We start from the raw sequence: 22583 nt of genomic DNA, 5'->3' as shown, positions 1-22583 counted from the left end.
TAACCGTGTCCCCCCCTCTCCTCCCGGCCCAGGAGCTACAGGAAGATGGCGTGCCTGCCCGCCGCCCCGCCGGCGTTGAGGAGGTGGCTGGGGCTCGGGCTCTTCGTGCTGCTCTGCCTTAGTTTAGGTAAGCAGGAGCGGCCGGCGTGGGATCGCGGGAGGGGGCGTGCTGGGCCTGAGTGGGCGGCAGCGCCCGCCTGCTGGTCTTTGGGGGATGGCGGTCCCCAGGGCACTCGTTCTGGTGTCTTCTGCCAGGGCTGAGGCTGGGCCAGGGTTTGGGCTGGCTGGCTCTGCTAACCACGGCGGCGAGCACTGAGGACCCGTGAGCTCTCAGCTCCCCAGGCCAGTCACGCTGGGCTGCCGACTCCCAGAGAGGCAAGGTGGTCGCCCATCCCAGCCGGGGTGAGAGGAAGGAGGGTGTTTTTGGGGCAGCTGACGTCTGCAGGGGGCACATGGCACGGCCCCTCAGGCTTCGGCTTCGGTGTTGGGGCGGTTTCTGCAGTTTCTTGGATGGCTAAAAGTGAGTGCGTGGTGGGGAAGACAGGGCAGAGCGGTGGGTCGGAGGGCTCTCTGCCACCCAGGCAGCGCAGCGCAGAGCAAGTGCTTTCTCCAGCAACACAAGTCCCCATAGGAGGACTGCAAGGGCTGTCCCCTGTCCTTCTCCGAGGACCTGCTGCAAAGCTCACTGAAGTCCGCAGGTCCCCCTTGACCTCAAGAGGTTTGGGATGAGTCTTCTCAGCTGTGTGAAATGTTAACCTTGAAACCACACAAAACTCATTTCTCAGCTGGGATTCGTTGTGGATGCAAAATAGGTTGTGCTTATTGGCAATTTTAGTGTTTCATTGCAGCTAACGATACTCTGGAGCAAACCCGGGCTGAACTGAGGCTTTGATTAAAAATCAAGTGATGCAAAATTAGGAGTTTTTCATGCTGATGTTGTGAAACTGGGAGATATTTGATGCTGAGTTTCATTTTGAGTTTCAGTCTCAGAATCTTAAAACAAAACTCGGAGAATTTAACAGGGATTGAATCGCAGAGCTCACTTGTAAAGAAGCAACCACCTCAAACGCCACTCGTGAGATCTCTGCTCTCCTGTCTTCCCCCGCACTCCGTTCCCTACCTCTGCGCTTGTGAAGCACGCGTCAAGCACAGATGTATTTTGCCTGTACTGCAACGGGCAAACAATCCGTCATGTGCAGAACTGTTTCTCTCTCCGTACTGTAAGAGCTTGTGGTATGTTTTTAATGTAATTATGAGCATGTGGTAATTAGCTAGTCATGTAGTTTCTCTAAAAAGGATGCTGATTCCAAGACCGAAGACAGGCAATACTTGGATATACAGTCTGATGCATGCTAATATCCAGTACTAGAAATAGGAGTTTGATAAAAGAAAACTAGGTGTTCCTGTAGTTGTACTTTTTTTTTATATGGCTTACTAAGGGAATGATAGTTTATCCTGCTTTCCATCTCTCCATATGTTTCTTTAGGCCCTGCTTGTAACTTTCGAATCCCCTGCCTAGCTTCAACTAAATTTGACTGGGAGGCAGAGCTGGCAGAGATGCGGCATCCTTGCCCACTGCATGGAAGCCCCTGGCTAGCCACGGGCAGCACTTGAACAGCGGGAGCCCGTGCTGCCCCTCCTCGTGCCCAGCCGACAGAAAGGGCAGAGGGCAGCTGCGAGGGGGCTGTAAGGAGCGTGGCGGCACTGAGGGCTTGGGAATGGTCTGGGAGGTGTGGGGAGAGGTGCCCGGGCTGGGAAACACAAGGCACAAATCCATATGCTAGCAGTATTTGGTCACCCTGTTGCTGAGAAGACTTACTTCTCCAAATCTGATTGATTACAAAATTCTGGGGTTTCATTCTGCAAGAGGCAGAGTGGGAAAAAAGCTTTTTTAAAAGCCTTATATCAGCTTTTGGGGCATAATTGTTAGATGCTTCCCACACAATGAGTCTGTGGAAGTCCTGGTGCCTCGGGAGCGGGTTGCTTGGCAGGCTGACAAGGACAGCACATCTGATGTGCTTGCTTTCTCCCTCTGTATGCACGTGTACACACCCTGCCACCTTTCTCTCCAAAAAGAGGTATTCCTATGTTAGTCACCCTTGAAAATGCATGCTACGGTACCCACAAATGAGTGGTTTTGAAAGCTTTACTGGGACTTGTAGATGATGCCTTCCCTAGGTCACCCACAGGGACCACAAGGATCAACTTCTGACCTTGCCATGGCAAAATGGTGAAGCCCAGAAAGGGAGTCTGCCATGGCCCTGCCAGTGACTTCCCACGCGTTGTTAAACGAGTCACCAAGGCCAGCATTTACAGAACTGACCCCGTGTGGGACTGGTCATGACCACATCAAGGCACAGTCAAAGCTGGCACCCAGAGCTTGTGGCTACATCTTGCATCCTTGGGTTTAGCCCAGGTGTTCTGGTGCTTGCACACCTCTGTGCCGTAGCATTCTGGAGGGTCATGCTAGGATGAAAGGTGCTCTCCGTATGCCCTACATGAGTGGGATAGTAACATAGGGAATGCCGGGCTGAATTTTTACATCATAGCAGAAGGCGGCTTTAAGAGGGTCTTAATTTAAAAGGATGATTTGAAGGCTGTATTTCATAGGAAATTGTGTATGCCCAAGCTGCGCAGATACATTTGTTTCCTCTTGAATTCCACATGAACGCTGGGGTTCATGTGAGATGACCCACTGAAATGCCAGTGTAATTTAGGCTGCTTCTGAGATGTCATCTGCTGCTGGAGACACTGATGTGCATGAACACCCTGCTGTCTCAGCACAGTGGAAAAGTGGCAGAACAGCCTTGATTACAGCCTTGATTACAGCACAAACTTATTTATTTATGGTCTGAACGCATTGCTGGCATCCCTATGGGCTTGTTTTTCTCCTGCCATTGCACCTTCACACCTACCTACGAATATCAGGATGTTCTCAGTCGCAGTTTGTGGTATTAGGAAAATGTTGCTAGAAGTCACCCGGTACGACCTTTCCCTGCCCTGTGTGCAAACATGGCGTAGGCACGGATTGCAGGGCCCCAGCGAGCCCAATTTTTGCCCATGGAGTATTCCTTTTAGGCTTCCCTGGAGTCTTTTCATCTGATTGGGGACCGTCTAGTTCTTGGTTTCTTCCCAGTGGTGAAATTTTTTGGGAAGTTTTGAGGAAAATCCCTACAGCTTTTCTGAGTTATTGGAGAATCAGCGGGGGGGAATAGCCACTTCCCTCCGCGTTGTGAGCGAGTGCTGGCTCACAAGTAACTCACTCTGGGAATCCCCTCTCGCATGTTACTGCCCATAAAGACCCTGAGTGGAGCTGGGTTTCAGAAAGGGACAAAGAGGGTTGAGAACGAGAAAGATGCCCTGTTTCATGGCCACTCCCAAATATTGAAGTGTCTAGCAATGAGCTTTAGGTACTTGGCGGCTAATTTCCATGCCAGCTCCAGTATGGGTTGTGCCTAGGGCAGATTTCATGGTGGAGATTCCAGAAATTTTTCTTTACGTACCAGATTTGCTCACTTGATCACTGGATGCAAATTGAGTTTCTGTCTTATTGCTCTTGTTGCCTTCAGCTGGTTTTTTAATTTCTTTTTTTGGATGAGTTTCTGTCTCCTCCTGTTCCAGACATGCAGAAAAGAAATGTCTTTGGTTCAAAAACAAGAGCAGCTGAACGAAGGAACTCCTTTTTCTGTCTGTCTGTCTATCCAGAGTGAAACCTGCTGTAATAGATTGTCTGGAGAAACAGAAACCCAACTAAAGGCTCCTGCTTTTGCTTATAGACTCTGTTTTACTACTTCTGTTGTGTTTTTTAAGTGAAAGAATTATTTAGAAAAAACACAGAAACTTAAACATAGACAAGCTACATTCTTACACAGTCAAAATACAGTTATATGCCAGCATACCAAGTTTGTAAATCTACTGGTCGAACATTCCTCTCACCCACATTGTTTCCTTTTTCCAGTTAGATCAGAATGAACCCAGATAAGTCTGGTGAGCTCACATTAGTCTGAGGGCAACAGCTTTTTTGCATTTCTTGGATCACTGAGACATTTGTAACCTTTTTGCAATGTGAAGTCAGATATTCCTGCATTTAAACATGCAAAGTTTGGGGCTGAAGTTTTTAGACGCTGCGGTAGGTTGCCAGCAGAAGTTGCCACCCTGTACGCCCTCACACCTTTCCTGCTGATTGCTGCTTCAATTCTGAGTTACAAGCGTGGTTTAATGGGCGTAATTAATCTGACATAAATGAAGGCTACCACTGATGGGGTTATCCCCCTGCCTCGCTTGTGATGAGTTAGTTTTTTTGGAGGTTCAGCCCGCTCTCTTCAGTGCCGGTTTGCTTTTACACCTGACGCTGTGTACCCCAGAGGGGCATGCAGGCAGGCAGCACAGCTGAGGGGGCCAAACAGGTCATTGCCACTGAAAGCTGCAATCCTGCTCCTCTCTCCTCTGCTTCTGGCTATGCGATCCTCCGCTCCTTTGCACTAGTTCTGGTATGTGTCTGATCCTTGGATGATCTAATTCGCCTTCCAGCCTAGCAGAAAGTCTCTTTTTTTCCCTTGTTTTACACTGATGTGGTGTATTGAAGCAGCCTCTGGAGAGCCCTGCAAGGAAAGCAGTGGGAGCACGTGAGGTTGGAAGGGAAAGGGGAGCCAGATCCCCTCTGCTCGTGTGGGGGAGGCATGAGATCAGTGCCAGTTTGTCATCTGGCTGCACCGTGAGGTCGTGCCAGGCTGGAGGAGAATTTCCATGTTCAGAGAAACTCTTCTTCCTTTTTAACATGTGTTTCCTACTGTAAGCGCTGAGCACCTGTAGATGTGGTATTTTTCACAAGATGGCAAGGCAAATGTGCTGAATGCAGTGAAGTCTGTTTGCTTGGCGAAAGGAGGTCAGTTTTGTTTTTAAATAGATGAACTTTATGTTTAATTGTAGCTGTTCTGTCCCCTTGGAGGGACATCACAATTGGGAGTCTCAGGAGGTCATTTGAGAATATGTAAATCTTTCCCAACATGGAAATGCCACAGGCTTTGCTTCTGCTTTTTCACTGCTACGCTTTTAAAATATCATTTGTCCCAGGGGACTCCCTGGCTGAAAATAAAAGTGCTGACTGCTGGCTAATGGTGGCATATCTAGCTATACAGCTCACTTTTTGGCAAGCCCAGAATGCCACTGTATCATATAAGTTGTCAAAAAATTTTTCAAAAAAGACCGTGGCGGCAAGTCTCTGCGCACCGCTGCTCTCCCCATAGCAGGTACCCTCCGGTGTAGTTCTAAATGCCTGGCAGACAAGGATTTCATTCCTGTGCCGGGGGAAGTGCTTCAGTCTGAACAGACCTCACCATCAGGCACTGCTTCCTACCAGCCGAGAGAGCCCCTTCCCCACGCCACCCTGCCCTGCGATGCTCCCAGCCGGTGCCTCCAGCGGCCCCTGCCCAAGTCTCTCATTTCACTCCCTCTGCGGCTTTTGTAGCTTTCAGACACCTCTGGACTGCTTTGGTCTTGTTTCCTTAGTCATCCTTCCGTTAATTACCATTCGCCATGCTGCACTCATATATAGGGCTGTTTAATCTCTCCTCCAGCTGCAGGGTTATTGTCAAGTTTGTCATCTGCAGAGCATTCATGAGTTAGTGCCCAAGCAGGGACCAGGCTTTTATAACAAGGTAATGGTTGCCAGGCCTCAGGCCTATAGCCTTGTTACCTGCACTGGTGAATATTGCTCTGACTCTGGGCAAGTACTTTAGAAGCCAAAGAAAAAAAAAGTAATTTTTCTAATTTTGAGTGGGCTTATGTGAGAGGTATCATACTTGATTTTCCTGGTTACAGGGCACTTTCACCTCATATTAGTTTCAAGAGTGGGCTGGCTCCCTGGGGAGCACATGAGGCAGTGAGATTTAGCAAGCACTGAAGAAAATTGCGGCCTTAAGCAGTGGGGAGGACCTCAGCTTCCAAAGCTGTGCTGCAAGGGCAGCAGTATACATGGCAGTGGTACTGGAGGAATTAGGAAAATGATCTGAGAACATCTTTAGCTGGGAGATAAATATAGAGGAAGTGCAAAGTGATCCAGTCAGCAAGAGACAAAGTCTGCAGGGGAAAAAATTAACAAATTTATTTCTGTCTTTGTGTGTGACAAATGTCCCCCGAAGGACTGTCTTACGCCATATCTAGTTTCTGCCCCCAAAACTGGGAAATCGTAAGAGTGCTGAGCCAGTTGCAGGAACTTGATCTTGAAAGGAACTAAAATACGCAAATCCTCTGAAGACATCCAGATTTAGTGTCCCCCCTGCCCTTTTTTATTCTAGCGGGGTCACCCACTCCACGTGCTGGGAACGGAGAAAAGGGGAAGGTTCAGAAAGACTTTTCCCTTGGCTCCTTTCCCCAAGTCAAAGACGTCCTTCTGTCCCCATCACGGTGTCCCTGCCAGTATGCAGCACAGGAGATAAGCAAGCCTCCTTCCTCTCCTCCCCGAGCAACACCCATGCGGAGGGCTCCGCAGCAAAGGGGAAGATCTTAAGACACAATATCGTCCCCACCCCACCCCCAATACTTTGGCATCTCATCTCCAGCTCCTTGCTTGGATCTGACCTCCTGGCTAGTGCCAGAAATTTGCCGACTGACTTGCAAAGAGTTGCGATCTTACTCGTGTTATAAACAAAGCAGACTGGACATACCCAGCCGGTGGGCTTGTCCCAGCCAGGGCAGCAGTGACTCAGAAAGCAGTAGATCTTTATCTCAAGAGTACCGAAACACAGAAACACGAGCTGGGCGCAGGAGCAAGAGGGAGGGGTACCGGCTGGCTGGAGCTGCCCCAGCGCTGCAGTGAGCCCCCTTACCAAAGTATTTCAGATTTCTTTTTGTCTTCTCAGTTGCTAATTGCAGATCATGGAACTTTTTCATAATTAATGGAGTTTCCTTCCCTTTGAATCTAGGTTTTTGACAGAGTCGTGACTCAGTAATGGCGCTTCCTTTCATTCCCCGTCTGGCTGGGTTGCCTTGCTGGCTTTCATGGCAAAAAGGCTATCAGGGGGACGTGAAATCTGCTTTCTGGTGAGCAGCAATTAAGACTGGAGAAAGCAGAGCATTCGGTCTGCAACCTGCAAAGGAAACTGTCGTTGGAGGGAGGGCTTCAGCGGGAGTAGTGCATGTCTAAGAAACTGGGACCACATCGGACACCAGCATGTGTTGAGAGCGCCCTGTGAACCACCCTAAAGTGAGTGTTACCTACAGTACATCACTGCTTATCAAAGTATGCTCAGGGAGACAGATAAAATTGATAATTTCATTTGTCATCAATAGGGCCTCAAGTTAACATGCTACTGGAAAAAAAAAAGGGGATTAATGCGCACCCCCAAAGATGGGCTGACTTTCTGTCACAGGAAGGTGTCCTCTGGTTTTCACAGCTGCTTCGTGATTTCAAGGATTTCTTCACTAAAGGCTTTGCATGTGAAACAAAACAGCATTAAAATGGAACGAAGGCTGCTGAAGGAGTCAGGCACAAAACCACCATGGGGATATTATAATCATGCAGTATAGAGCTGGGTGAAGCAAGGAGGAATGTGGCAAGGTGAAGGTCAGAAGTGCGTAAGCCATGTAAGGGGTGCCATGCCCTTGCTATACCGCTTTGAGCAGGGTGCCCCGAGGTTATGGCACAGAAGCAAGCAGAGCTGAACTTTTAGAAAAACCTCTTTAAACTGTTTCCCTACCTCAGGCAAGCCATGACATCATCATAAACTAGGATTAATCCCGTCACTTAATGGCCATGGGCACGCTTGACTAGTGTGAGTGGATACAGGGAAGCGAGACTGAGTGGAACGGCTGCCGAATGAAGTGCATTGCTGTTTTTCTTCAGGACGCCTTCTCTTCTGCTCCTCTCTCTCACCGCATTTGGGATGAGTAAGGGAACATGACCTCGCAAGAGGTCACCATGACATGAGTGAAGCAAACTGGTTTTGCAGCTGCTTTGCCTAGAGCAGCTGAAGGGTAGCAGCAGGCCTGTGGTTCATGACCGGAGGGTTGGGCTTGGGGTTGTGCAAGGGGAAAGGGCCACTCCTCCTTTCTCTGTGTGCCGAGACCTCCCTTTGCATGCCTCTTCTTGCTGAAGTGGAGTCTGGGTAGAAGGAGCCTAGGAGGCTTGCCAGGCACTCGTGCCCAGGTTAATATGCAGTCACGGACTCCTTAAAGAGGACAACCAGCAGGGTCTGCAAGCACCCACTTTGCTTCATCCCGTCTTTCTCATTTCACAGGGTCTTTACAGCAAAATGCAAAGGAAGGCAATGATTTTATGCGCTGCTGAAATGTCATGATGTCTCCACATAGAAGTTACCTGGGCATCTAATGGGGTCTTTTCTGTGATTAGTGTATTCAGTGTCACAACACTGATTTAGCTTAAATACAAAGCATTTCTTCACGTATTCCAGTGTAGGACGTTTGCTGAATTTTAGCCCCATGAAAAGCTTTGGGAGAATCTGATTCCTCACTGGTAGAATCACCTGGGATAAAAAAAAGACCAATGGAGAGTATCTGGTCTTTTAAAGACTTTCTCAATTTTTCAACTGATTGTCTGTTTTGCTCAGAAGTCCCCACAAAATACAGCGTTGTCCTCGAAGGATAAATTCTGCAAGTTTGGGGCAAATGTGCTATTCACAGAAAATGAGGGGCCTGAGCTGCAGAATTACCTGGGGACTGTCGGGTGTGATTCCCACACTGACCCCAGGGGATGGCCGCCAGGAGAAAGGCACAGCTCCACTAGACATGTTTTCCTCAGCTGGCCCAGCCTGGTTACCAGAAGTGCCCTTGCCTCACCACGACGTGGTGTGCACCAACACCAGAGCTGCTTGAAGTCCTTTCTTCCAGCCCACGTGCAGGCAGAGGCTGAGAAAGGTGTCAGTGCCCTGGCAGAGCGGTGCCAGGCAAAGTCAGTGATGCCAATAATTTAAGAGTAGAGAGACCAGCTGCTGTTGCAAAGATGAACAGGGGACCTTATGGAAAAAAAGCAACGCAGGGCTGTTTTGACCCTCCTGGTTTTGGAGGGCTACCGACAATATGCTTCAGAGCTTTTTGCAGGACTGTCGGTCAAAAAAAATGTGCAGATCCACTGTCTTACCTGCTGCTTACACAGGGGCGCAAAGGACTCCAGGCCCACCAAGGACCTTTCCCTTCACGTGCATTGCTTAGTGGGTTGTGTGCGAAGCGAGGTAACTCAAGGTAAGATCAAAAAAAAAGCAAAGCAGTTCAAAAGGCAGCGAAATGGGGAACGGAGCGGAAAGAGAATGGCTTTGGAGTTTCTGTTCACCAGGAATTATCTGAAGGTTTCCAACAGTTCAGCACTGCTTCTCTAAAGCATGGCATGGTCTTTTACTGCCTTTTACAGTCAAATGTCTCTGCAGGACTTCTGTCCCAGAGGCAATCTGCTCTCCCATACTGCCTGACTGTATGTGTGGTCAGGATAACCATACTCTCTGTGGCCAGGGAATTTCTGAAACACGGTGTGGGCAAGGAGGAAGGAAATAGGGATATGGGCTCAGCAGCTCTCCTGCTTGCTGACTCTCGGAGCAAACAAGAAAGGACAGTTCTCCTCTACACTCACCTTTCTGTTCTTGTTAGCCCTGCTGTGTGGGGCATCTGCAGCACAGGCGTAGTTTGAATGAAACATGTTTTCCTGCCCGGGGAACGGAAAGTCAGCCCTTGCATTGGTTCAGTGTTGCCACACACTGCGGGCTTCCAGTGATGGAGCGATGTGCATGCACAGCAAGGGAGCGGGTGGGTTTCAGGGGGCATGGGAAGAGGAGGGATCTTTTTTTCTAGAAAAGTCATTAAAAGTTATTTCCACAGTGGATACCTCCCCCACAGCCTGGTTACGGAGAGCATTCAGCACAGAAATGGGACAGAATTGAATTTTCATTTTTGCTTTGCCGTTCACCTTTAAAGTGAAAGGGGACTTTTGTGGGGCTGAATGACTCTTCGTGGACTTTGGTTCCTTCAGGCTTGCAGCATTCAGGTTGCAGTTTCAAGGGTGCAGAGCCTTTTAAGGGTAGATGTGACATCAGCAGGAGTTTCCAGCCCCTGCACATGTACTGCCGAGGAGGTTTTTGTTCTCCTTTTGGTTGCAAAGGAGACTCTTAGGGGCAAGGCGTGGAGAACCTCATGCAACTCATGATGCGATGTCACCCTGACATTTACTGTACGCCTACTCTTCCCCTATTGCTGCAAAAGAAAATAGAAAACTGTCTTTATCAGGCTCCACAATCCCAAAGTTTGGCTGCTCTTGTGAATCTCTCCAGCAATAGTAAGAGCTGAATTGGGAGAACAAGCGAAGATGTGGTCGAGGGAAAAAACACACACACACACACACACACAAATGCATGCAGAACTGCAGGAGGAGGAACTTCAAGAATCACAGCCTAAAGTGGGCTGCTTTTAAGGTGAACAGGAGGAAATGCTTTTTCACACAGCATGTAATCAAACCTTGTAACTCATCGTCTCAGGATGTTGTGGAAGCCAAAAATATACGTGCATTCCTGAAGGGGCAAGATCTCTTCGTGAAGGGTAGCTCTAGCAGTAACTAGTCTAGCCAGTGTCAAGAAATCCCTAAATTCGTGACTGCCAAAGGTTGGCAGGGCATGGCAGTTTTTATCCCGGGCGGTGTGGAAGAACTGTTTTTTCTACCATTTTGCTACCAGTTGCTGGCTGACACAGGTCAGCGGGCTGAGTGGGCTCCTGGTCTGCCCCAGTCTGGTTGCTCATAGTCTGCGATGCATTATAAGGGGAAGTACAGGTAGGGTGTGGGGGGGGGGAAATTGAATCTTTCCCTTTGGAAGACCAATGAAGTGGCTGAGCGGAGGGAAACCAGTTAAATGAGAAGCTGCTCATTTAATTACATATTCTATTTAATTAGTATTAAAGCATTCCATAATGTTGCCAGGACCTCTCCAGAATTTTTCAATGTGCTTCCTATGGATTTAATATAAAATGTGTGGGTGGGACAGGGGTAGGTGTGTCGCAGCGGAAGGGGGTAAAACTTACTTCACATTCTGTCCCAGGCTCTCTGCCTGGGCTAAACTTCATCAAGCAGCCTCAAGATCAGGCTGTGCCAAGCTACTGCCTGAGCATCTACTTGTCTCCCTCCGACACCGGCAGCTGGAGGACTGCAAAGCATGTCATCGGGGAGTGCCGCTGGGCACAGGTCAGCATGCTGCAGGGGTCTCGCTGCAGTCCCAAGGGTCTGTGAGTCACCTCTAAGCAAACAAGCCCTGGTGGGCAACAAGCTTGTGGCTGTTTTGGACACTTCAGCTGAATCTGAATGTCACAGCACCCTGGTCACACCCTGAGCACTGCACTCTGTGCCCGTGTACGGCATTGCTGTGATTAGGCGTTAGCAGTGACAGTAACGTGAGCCAGCATCAGCCAGATTTTGCTGGGGGTGTGTCGCAGTTCTTAGGCTCAGCTTTGTCAAGCATTCACGCTTCAGGCTGAGGCTTTGCACGTGGGATCTCACCTCCACTGACCGCTAATGCTGCACTCTCCCCATCGGTGACACACTGCCTGGTCAGGACTTTCCTGCTTTCTCTCTCAGACATGTTTACTGAGACCTGTTCTGCAGGGAAGAAAGAGGGAATTTGAATCTTCTTTGTCCTGAGGCTGGCTATTTCCTTGTTTTTCTGCTCTCAGTCAATGGAGTGCAACAGATTGGCATCCCCCTTCCACTACTGGAGATGGGTGCTAAGGTAGTGAGGCTGAGGCAAGCAGGGCAAATGTACAGAAACCCGACCTTCCGCACCAACAAAGCGGGGTGTGCAGGGATAGGCATCATCCTGAAGTTCGTAAAACCAGGCGAAAGCCCAACCATCTGCCCTGGCTTTGCTGCAGCACAGGACCATGCATTAGCGCTGGGTCACTCTTCCAGCAGCAGCAGGAGCTCCTTGCTAGGCTGCTCCCTCACGTGTCAGGTCCTCGCCCCTGTGAGCGCCTACCCACTGGAAAGAGGAACGGTAGTGGGAAAGCAGGGCTGATCGCGGGAGCAGCGTGCGTAGAAGTCGTAGTGCGAAGCAGGGGGATTACTGCTAACCTGGTCAAAGTTGTACTGAATTTCCACCTTGCAAGGGCCTCAGCTTGTTGTTGTAGGCACATGCCTGTATACTAGGTATGGCACCGACACGGTCGCTGGGCAGGAGTTGGGGAATGCCTGTGCTGGTTCGCAAGTAATCCCAAGGGAGGCCCATGGGCCTTCACAAATATAAATTTGTTTCAGCTAGACTAGGCAGAATTCTTCATATGCTAATACTAGGAGGCTGATGACAGTGTCGCTGTAATCTTTGTTTATCATTGTAGGGTTGCTTCTAGCTTCTGGGATCTTGAAAGGTTTGTTGGGTTTTTTCTACAAAAAAAAAACCTTCCAAAAAAAAATCCCAAACCCCCAAACTAATAGTCCACTGTTTGGCATGCAGGGAACCCACCGGAGGATGACACAGACTTTCCAAACACTGACCTCTGAAAAGGGAGAGCAGAAGAGATAGCAGTTTGGGCATGTATGGTTTTATCCCTTTACATGAATAATGGCAATCCTTTACTCTGAGGTGTGTTTTTTTTCAAGGGGCCAGCAAAATTTCTGTTCAGGCAGGTAACTCTCCTGCCTTTGCCTTCAGTAATCCATGCAGAAATCATTGTGTGCCCACTAGCTCGGGATCCTAAGTAGGACTGGAGCATCACATAAAAGGCAATGCCAAGGTAGGCCTCCCCTCAGTGCAGAACTGAAGTTGTAAACAGCTCGGTGAGTGATGAGGTACATTAGCGGATGCAGACAGAGCCGAAAGAGGTGAGCTCTGTGCAGCAGGTCCTGGCACAAGACTATACCACTGAATCACTGACTTTTGTTTGCCCCCCACCTACAGGTTATGCACTGGAGAAGAAAGTAATCAAAAGCAAAGCGGGGGAAAAAATCGGCCTGCCTTGTTGTCATGAAATTCCCAGCTCGGAAAGCCTACATAATTACCGGGTCTACTGGCAGAAGAACACCACGGACGTAGTGCTTGCTTATGCAGAGGGGAAGAAGATCTCCCAGCACAAGCGGTACAAGAACCGGGCAGAGATGGACACCAGGACCCTCACCCTGTGGATCTCCCCCGTGGAAACCCTGGACAATGGCCCTTACCAGTGTGTAGTTCAGCACCTCAGATTTTCGCAGAACTCAGTTGTTGTGTGTGATGAGCTTGTCTCCCTCTTTGTTACAGGTAGGTGGATTGCCTCTCGACACCTGAGGCTTTCTGGTGCCAACCTCTGAGGGTAAGAGACACTCCTCCAAGCTTTAGTCATAGTGTAGCAGATAGACTTTCATCGGGAAGCCTAAAAGAATGCTGGAAGGTGTGTTAAGGCCCCTGTATTTCCATTCTAGCAGCCTCCCTCCTTACCTTTCCAAAGCTACCGCAGGTACAGAAAATTTGCCTTTCCCACCACCAGCCCACCATCCTCCCCTTGATGTCTCCCTCTTGGGCAAGGACCCCTCCCCAGGTACCACTGCTGGTGGGTGCCCTAGGCCGCCTCTGCCCCCTGCTGTCTTTTGGGCAAAGCAGAGACCAAGCCCTTGGTGCACAAGAAGCGTCCAAGCCAAAAGAGGAATGGGGTGGCATTGCTTCTCTGTGGCCACAGCAGCATCCCAGCCCTGCATCCAACCCCTTGGGAGCGCAGGCTCTCTGGGGGACTGGCCAGCTCGCCGGCTATGCTGCAGCTCTACAACCTAAGGCTGAACTCAGCTGGAGATTTGAGGCTTTTTACCTTAAAGAAACAACCCGAGTTCCTTTGCTCAAAACGAATCTGAATCTTTTCTTGGAGGCTACAAAAAGTTCCATTGACATTATTTTCCATTTCCACCACTTTTTTTGTGGCAGTTAGTTTCAAACAAAGGCAGAGATACTGGTAACATATATAAATATATACACATACATTTGAATACCTTTAGCAGCAGAGAGTTCCAGGAATCTTCCAGACAAGCCAGTGAATGAGCATTCCCCATCTGGAATGAGATTCGTCAGCAAAAAAAGCCAAGCTCCTGAGGTTTGGCCATTGCCTGCCTGTCTGAGGGCATGGTGGGCATATGTGCAAGGAGACAAATTTAGTGATCTTTCTGGGAACCAATATGAAAAAAGGGAAGTGCACTGCCAGCACCCTCTCTAGCTGTGAGGGCTGAGGAGTTAACTGCATGAAAAACATGAAACAAAGGATCTCTCTTCCTTCCTGCAAATAGTCCAGTTTCTTTCCTTCCAGAAATCCCCTTGCTGTCTTAACAGGCCAGTTGTAACAATTGTGGTAGACTTCTGCTCCCTTTGGAAAAGTGGGATCAGTTATTGTGGGGATCAGGAAAGGGAAAGCTCCCCTTGCCCCTGCTGGAATCAGGCTACCCTGAGAGAGGCAGAAAGGTGTTACTCCCTGGTGACTGATAAGGGAGCTGCGGTGAAGTCGACTGGGGTGTTTGAAGGGACTTTCCAGACTGGATGTCAATGCTGCATTGCTCAACAGATGATAGCAGGCCTGGAAGGAAATCCAGGTCTCTCCTTATCTGCCACTGGTTGGCCGTGCAATGTTGAGTGAGTTTCTTTCACTAGTTACTCGGTAGCCTAGACCATGGGTTCGTGGTCAGCCTAAGCCATAGAAGACGCGCTATGACCACAAGGCTGTCTGCCTTATCCCAGCAGTCATGTGGTCAAATGGTGAGTCAGGCAGGGGGCAATCGCAGACAAAACCCTAGCTGCTCCAAAAAGGGTCATTTTGCAGTGAGTTGAGCAACCTGCTGCAGCTCTCTGCCTGGCATTGCCGTGGCTGGGTCTAGTGCCTGAGGGGGTGTGCAGGCTACAGACCTACAGCTGGCAGGGGTGGGAGGGAGAATTTGGTCCCTTTAGCAGCGGTGGTGTGGTGTGACTTACGCCCACCAGGAAGCCACACACTGAGTTTTTGTTTCAGTCTGGTGCCTTTCTTGCTGAAGGTGTGGTCCCACGGAGATTTTTCCAGTGGGAGAGTTGCCTTAAATAGTTCCTTTGCCACGCCTTGCCTCCTCCTCCTCACCCTGGGCTGTTTCTTGCAACCCGTGGGCATCCTCAGTTGTACCAACACAACTGTTTACAGTAACAAGATGAAGCAGATTGGCAAAGGGAAGCAGGCTAAAAATGACACCACCTTTTTTCTCCTTTTTCACTCGTATTAGTCCTCTCATCCATTTCACCATGCAGCCTCACAAACACTTGCAGCAATACATCTGACGGGGCAGGAAGGCATGGAACAAGCTGTGTGGGTGGGAAACCTCTGAAAACTGTCTTTGGCAATGAGAAAAAAGTCCAGTGAAAATATGGTCTGTGTATTGCTACGCATTTTTGCAACAATGACTAGTATGACTGGGTCTTGCTCTCAGCTGGACCTTCTGGAGGGGCTCCCATGCAGAAAATGTAATTCAGTCTCTTGCTGGGCATCTCGGCTGAGAGACCAACATGTGACTCACCTCCTTTCCCAGTAGAGATGGGCCCTCTGTGAGCTTCTGGCTGGGACTAATGAGGGAGGGAAAAGGAAATGGTCTACCATTGCCTGTAATACGGATTTTTATTCAGTCCTGTATTTTTCCTACCTGTTTTATGATTCCTTCTGTTGTTCCACAAACTGCTGTATGTAGAGAGAAACGGTGGCATTGGAGAGGTGGGGTCATGAAGTCTGTGTTCTGCCAGGGAGGAGAAGAAGCAAAGGCTAAGGCCATATCCAGTCAAGGCTGTGGGGAGAACACTAAGGCACAAGAAAGGCCAAACAGATTATGATAGAGGAAGAATGCCCTGTGGGGGAGTCTTTGCTTTGACCGTGGGTGATCAGGACTGCAGCCCTCGCTGTAATCTGACAGAATGGTAACTAAATCTTTCTTGCTTCAGCTGAATTCAGTAAGCCGAACATAACAGCAGAAGTATCCGCTCATTCTTGTGAATCAACTGAGATGGTGGTAAGATGTTCTTCTCATGGAGGTTTCCCCAAACCCAAAATCTCTGGAGCCCTCAACAACGTGTCCGTGGTGTGGAATGCCAGCTGGGTGTCCGAGTCCAGCCTCAGCCCGTACAACGTCACTGGCAAACTGTTGCTCAACGTGACAAAAGACATCAGCATCACTTGCTCCATTGAACACAATGGCTTTGCCAAGTCCACCAGTTTGCTTCTGAGTAGGTTTTTTTAATAGTTTGTGTTACAAAACCATTTTGTTGAATCTGCTGAGTTGCCTCTCTGAGAAAGCGATAGATTTTGTCTATCTGTTCATGCAAGGATGACCCAGTGATCCCACCTGTAAGCTGCACACCAAAATATGTCAAAGGCTGTAAGACAGCAGGGGTGTGAGAGGAGAGTTATGACAGTGACTGACAACCAGAGACAGCTCTGTCTTCCTGCTGCTCTACTGTGAGTCACAGCTGGGCTGAGAGGGCAACTGGATCCCATTGTGATCTGCTGATGTCAGCCTCGGTGGCTCCCACAGGTTGGGGGTTGCCACCATTCAGTGCCCCTCTGTACCAGCATGGTCTCGCTGCCTTTTGCATGACACAGACCTGGTATTCGAATGGAAGGACTTGAGAAATGTGTGTGCCTTAAAAGCACTTAAAGGTTGCACTTAAAAAGAATTTCCTCATTTAACAAGCATGTTTGTTCCTGCTTCAATGACAGAAACTGTCAGCTGGGGTCTAGACAAAATTCTGCTTTCATACACATATTTAATATAAGGTTAACTCATACGGAAAAAATTCCATCACTGCACGTGGCTTAAAAGTGATAACATAATAGATAAGTCTGTGCTTTGAAAAGCTTGAGGCACAAGTGGAAACAGCATGAGGGAAGGTAGCACTCTACAGTCCGGATGTTTTGCAGTAGAAGGGGATTTGCAAGAAAATTCTTAAAGCCAAAAGGATTTTTTTTTAACATTGTTACCAAAAAAGTATTCTGAAATATCTCTGGGTCTGATGTTTTCACTGTAGAGTTAAGGGCACCTTCAAGGGAAGCTAAAGAAGCACTATTTTTCCTAGGGAATTGTACCTTATTCATCAGGGTACCTTATTCATCAATCTTACTAAAATCAAAGGGGCTCATGAGGAGAGGTGCCATTCAGCTTCAGGACGAATGCTAGAAACTAGCGCTTTACAAATATTGGTTATTGCTGGGTGTAGTGCATAATGTGCCTAGAGATGGTAATGGAAGGGCGTTAAGAATATCACACTACATAGAAAAGGAGAGCAACAAAAAAAGTAATAATAGTAATACACTCTTGTCACACTGATGCTCAGAGGATGGTGCAATCAACAGTGACAACAGCAGTCACAAAACCCCCACTTTTTGATTTTTAAGATGTGGAACCACTCCCATTTTGGTATGGTGGAAATGGTCCTCCAAACAAGTCTTTCATGAACACAGAGTTCCAGACAGAATACAGCCTCTGGTAAATGTAGGAGGCAAACCTTGCAGTGGAGGGGAAGATTGTACAGTGGATCAGGCTGGTGTCTTAGAAGTTGAGTGATGCCTAATTGTGCCAGGTGCAGATGATGAAAATCTGAAGACCTATGAACATGCACCAAGTCTGTCCCTCCTGTTGAATTAGGGCTGTCCTCTACTGTACAGGGAAGGCCCATTATCTACACCAATGTCCAAGTGGCAGAATGGTCATGTCCAGTGGTGAAAAGCCAAAGGCTCCAGATCCACTGAAACTGAACTCTGCCACAACACTCTTTTCCTGCCATACAGAAAAAAGTCTACTCTAGTCTGTTTAATGCATCATTCTCCATCACCTGTGAATTCAGAGGGAAAAAACCATTAGGCATAAATCTGGTGAAAACAATAAGAAAAACTCCAGAGTACCTTTGAGAATGGAAGTTTTCTAGATATGATCTCAGACTTTTCCACCAAGCCTAACCAGTTTCTTTAAAAACAGATTATGTGTTTTTAAATATTGCCTGTCTCAGTTCTGTTCTGGACAAAGACCCAGCATTTCAGATTCTGCGGATGTGTTAAAAATTTCAGCACATAGCAAATGTGGGGGAATGGAAGAAATGTAGGTGCCAGCTTTGTCTGTTTGTTTATTCAATAGGTAAATTTTCAGGCTGAGTATCTGAGTTAGAATTTGGCCAGAACCATCAAAATTCACATACTTGCCCTTACATAAAAATGCCAATATGTTGTTGAGCCCTTTATTTATGTTTTATTTCTTCTGTCTCAGGAAAAATAAATGACTGCATTGTCCCTACTGTGCCTCCATCTTATAATGTCATTACTGCTTCAAGTATCATCATTATTATCTTCCTTTTGGCTATCACCCTAGCAGCAAGATACCTCTTAAGGCATGGTAAGTCTAGCTCCTTTTTCAGGAAACAGTTTCTTACTGCTTATGGAGTTTCTATGTAAAATACACATTTATAGAAACTATACTGACACACTAGGTATTTTTGTACCTTCTTCTCATTTCCTTTTTTTTTTTTTTTTAATGCAGCATCTACTGTCACAAAATCTAAGTCCAGCCTAGGACCTTCCTACATTTTCTGTGCACACAGCACTAGTGTTCAGGTTTGAGAGTGAAGGTGTGATGGGGAGTTTTGACAGCAGATCAGAATATTTCCAAAATCAGGGGTATAAAGAATTGAAGAGATTAACAAAGGTCCATTTTTATGTATTAAGATGCTTGAAGATGCCAAGAATCTTGGTGATCATGATAGATACATTTGAGCACTGACAGTTTCAGAATGCGATCTCTCTACACACTCTACTTAGACAATCGCTCAGAAAAGTCACAGAGCCAAAGCTACAAAAATACATAGTGCTAGGGCCACAGAAAGGACTTAAGCATAGCAATGTCCCACTTTTAGGAGAACCCCGATCAGGAGAGATGGATTTGTCATCTTTGTGTGGCCAAAAACGGCACAGGTGAGGTGCTCTGTCCCACCCTATGAAGTCTTCAGTAACTCCAGGCATGTCTCCAGGAATTTTTCAATGGTAAAGGGGACCTCAAGCATCTTAGGGTTAGCTGGCAGCTGAGTACATTTTTTTTTTTTTGTTGCTCAAAAAAATCTCATCTGTTAGCTGTTGCTCCTAATCATGTCTAAGCTGACCTAGCCAGAAAGCCCCTGAAGATGTGGGTAGACATCCGATGGATTTATAAAGGCAGCTAGGTATCCAGCCAGTGTGGAGCAGTAAATGTCCTATCCACACCCTGTTAGCAGCTTAGAAAAGCAGTCCTGGAGAAAGACAGCAATCCTTGCAACACGTTATAAATATCACCCAGTCAAGTTCTGTCAGGGCGCTGGGGAAGTCAAGGCTGGAGGCAAGAATCCCACACTGAGAGCACTCTATGTTCAGCCCACTTAAACCAGAAGCCACCAGTCTGAGCATCTTAGCTCATCACGGTAGCAGTGGTATTCCCCGTTGGAAAGAGGTTATTTGTTAGGCACCAGGGACTCAGTTCACTTAGGGACACTTGTAAGTTTGTCATGCTTGTGTCTTCTGCTACCTCTATTTCAATTTCAGACAAGTTCACTCCCAAGTCAGAGGTGTGGAGGTAGCATTGCTGTTTTTCTTTTCCCCTCCTCACCAACCACATCCCTTCAAAAACGAATGGTGTGACCACTGAGTCAGGCTGGGCTAGTTTTCTTTTCGGTGTTTTATCACAAAGAAAGGAAGCTTCTGGAAGGCAGTGACTCTTGGCTACACCTATGCACCTCCTCATTTTCCACTCATGTGCCCCTCTGACACCAGTGCTGGTTCTCCCCTGCTGTTCCCTGGAGCTATGTCAATGAGAAAGCAGCAAGCACGTTTAAACCAAGAAAATCACAGCTGATCAGAGCCTGTGCTGTTAGCTGCATGGATAATGAACTTCTAATTATAGGAGAAAATGAACTGGAGTTGGAAGATTTGGCTCTAAACAAATATAGGCTGGAAATTAAAAGGTTCCTTAGCATTAAATTAGTAAGATTTTGGAGCATTCTGAGATAACCTTTTATATAGAAACCAAATTGCTTTTAAAGTAGATGTAAAAAGCATACCAATGTGGTAGAATGTGATCACCTGCAACCGCATGGGACATGGCTGCCTAAACTGGAATTTCCCTTTCAGTCCCATTTTCCTAATATGCCCAGGGAGTAGATTTGCCGAGTCAGGTGGTGCTATTTTGCACAGCCACCTTCCAGACCAGGCGTATACTGTAAGAAACTGAAGCCAGAGCTTCAATCCAACTTCCCAGTTTGTACAGTTGTCACATTTCGGTGCTGCTGTGCATTGCCACCTGTCTGGGAAGGGAAATATCTGTCCTAAGAGTGCTTCCTGCTGGTGTTGTACAGGTCACCTTTCAAGAGCTATTGTGGGAGCTCAGAATAGGTCTGAGAGTACCTCTGTTGTTCTGGCATATGGAAAGCTGAGTCAGGAGCTGCTTTGATGCTAAGAGTGGTTTCTGAGCTCAAAAAGCCATGCTTCAAAGAGCTGAAGTGTGGGAGGGAAGAATAGAAAGATAGAGTAAAACAGAAATAAGAGTTCTCAGATGCGTGATTGTGGTGGTGATCAAAACATGTAGATGCTTTGTTGAGGTTCACAAACCCCTACTTTGAGGCACTCACAGCCTATCTTTGCAGTAATTTAAGAATGGAAATGCTCTAGATTTTTTTTTTTGGCTCTTCAATTAATTTAACACAAAGCACCAAGATTAGGCCAAGATTAGAAGTCACTTAAAGAATAGCTTAGGATCCATGTTGTAAAATTTGTGCAAGTACAATTTGCTGTAATAGTATAAAGAGATTCAACTTGAATAATTAAAACAAAAGTCATTCATAGATGCTGAGATACTAAGGGGACCTGTTTAATCTGAACTCCTTTTAAAGCACTGAAAGAGTTGGTTGGCTGGTTCTAACACCGGCATTCTTTCACTTGCTTGGTAAACTGCATTTAGTGACATGTAACTTTTACCATTATTTCCCTTCTGACCTTATCTTAGCATGTAGCAACCTGTCTTTGTGCCAGGCTGAGGTCCTAGCCCTGTGCTAATGAGAACTGTTTTATCTATATGACACTATATAGATAACATTTGTATATAACAGAGCTTTCTATCAGATCAGACTATGGCTATGGGCCAGCCATATTCAGATGCACTGCAGGGATGAGTCCTGCCAAGGAAAAATAGAAGTAACTAGATCTAAAAGATTTCTTTTTCTTTAATTTCTTCTCTCCTTTCTTCCCACTTTCAGTTCTACTTTACTTTGTTGAAGAAGACATTTGGATTCAGCACTTTTATGTCTTCTGGAATTCCAAATACTAATGAGGGATCTTCTTTTTCAGTCTGTTCTCACTGTTGTAAGCCTCAGGATTCAGTGGAAGAGGGTGTGAAAGAATGTACGAAGCCACCTGTGAGCTCTAAAGTGACATCTGAAACATCATCTGTATGACCAGGTCGCATTTGCAGGTAGTTTTCTTCACCATTCTTCTCTTGGCAAAATAGCTTCTCAAATACTATTAGATTCTTGTGCGATGTTAGCTCACAAAACCACGTATGGCTTTTAATATGTGTGTGCTGTCCTTTAGGGTAAACAAAAGCGGTAAGGCCCTATTGCCAACTCAGACACATGGTGTTTCCTGGTCAAGTAACTAGAGGAATGATGCTCATGTTGCTTGTAGGGCATTGCTTCGTTTGGGTAATGTCAAATTTCTAGAAACGAATCTAGTGAAAAATGTTAGAGAACTGAATTTTCTGGGCTGCTAAGCTGCTTTCTCCACAGAATGGGCCCTGCATGGATGGCGTGCAAGATTTTGTGGCATTCATTTCCTTAATTAACATAAATTTTTAGGGACTAAATGGGGATGAAGAGAGAGAGAGATGAAAGAGAAGGAACATTTGACAACTTTGACTGTCAGTGTCTCCTCTGAACCTGTGTAAGGCAGCTGGTTAATATCTGAGAGGTGGGTTTGTGGCACGGTCATCCATCTATCAGGATCTGCAGTGACATCCCCTGCCACTGCCATTGTGCTCATTTTGTGGGCCTCCCAAGTAAGAACTGGGCAGTCCTTTAGTTCCTGTCCTGTTGGACTCATTTGTGAGTAGCTCATCACTACAACAGCTCCCACATGTGGCTTCATCCCCTAGAGGTTATTTCTGGCTGACGCCCTGTGAGCCACGTGCCTGATCTGATGCACAAACACGAGAACATCACTGATGACAGAAAGGAAGTATTGACCAAATGGTGGTGAGGGAGAGGTGAACAACAAGAGAACAACTCCAGCTTTCCCAGTAAGATTAGCAATGCCAGTCCACTTCTGAGATATCTCCATTCCTTTCAGCAGCAGGAGGAAAGGAGAAGGAAAAGTTTCCCCTCTAAGACTTGCCCAGGAAACGCTCATATTTTAAAAGGAGTTGCTTTCAATAATGAGGTGTTCTGAAGGATGGGCTGGGGAAAAGTCTGGCTTACCAAGGTTTCATGACTACAAAGCATTATATTCATTTTGGCTTGAAAGCTCAGCTGTATTCAGGGCTGTGTCTTCCAAAAAGACGTTATTCAGGTCAAGAGACTTAAGGAAAGATTAGCAGCTAATTGTTCTTATTCTTCTTATTCGCATCATTATCC

General features: G+C 47.2%; 1 protein-coding gene across 1 annotated transcript; it reads left to right on the top strand.

Moving 5' to 3' along the window:
* Nucleotides 1–45: 45 nt before the first annotated feature.
* On the top strand, nucleotides 46–21410 carry CD80 (CD80 molecule). The gene is made up of 6 exons (XM_009585060.1): nucleotides 46–127; nucleotides 11034–11213; nucleotides 12882–13220; nucleotides 15891–16172; nucleotides 18206–18331; nucleotides 21304–21410. The coding sequence occupies exons 1-6, from the start codon at nucleotides 46–48 to the stop codon at nucleotides 21408–21410; spliced, it is 1116 nt and encodes a 371-aa protein (XP_009583355.1).
* The last annotated feature ends 1173 nt before the right edge of the window (nucleotides 21411–22583 follow it).

This window comes from Fulmarus glacialis, unplaced genomic scaffold (genome assembly GCF_000690835.1).
Source record: "Fulmarus glacialis isolate BGI_N327 unplaced genomic scaffold, ASM69083v1 scaffold16669, whole genome shotgun sequence".
Lineage (NCBI taxonomy): Eukaryota > Metazoa > Chordata > Aves > Procellariiformes > Procellariidae > Fulmarus > Fulmarus glacialis.
Note: the sequence above shows the minus strand (reverse complement) of the source record. Positions and strands in the feature narration are given on the sequence as shown.

Excerpts from the sequence above, each read along its gene's own strand:
- CD80 (XM_009585060.1), top strand. The coding sequence starts at position 46 with ATGGCGTGCCTGCCCGCCGCCCCGCCGGCGTTGAGGAGGTGGCTGGGG. Across the intron at positions 128-11,033 it reads GCTGCTCTGCCTTAGTTTAG|GCTCTCTGCCTGGGCTAAAC; the intron begins GTAAGCAGGAGC and ends ATTCTGTCCCAG. Across the intron at positions 13,221-15,890 it reads TGTCTCCCTCTTTGTTACAG|CTGAATTCAGTAAGCCGAAC; the intron begins GTAGGTGGATTG and ends TTCTTGCTTCAG.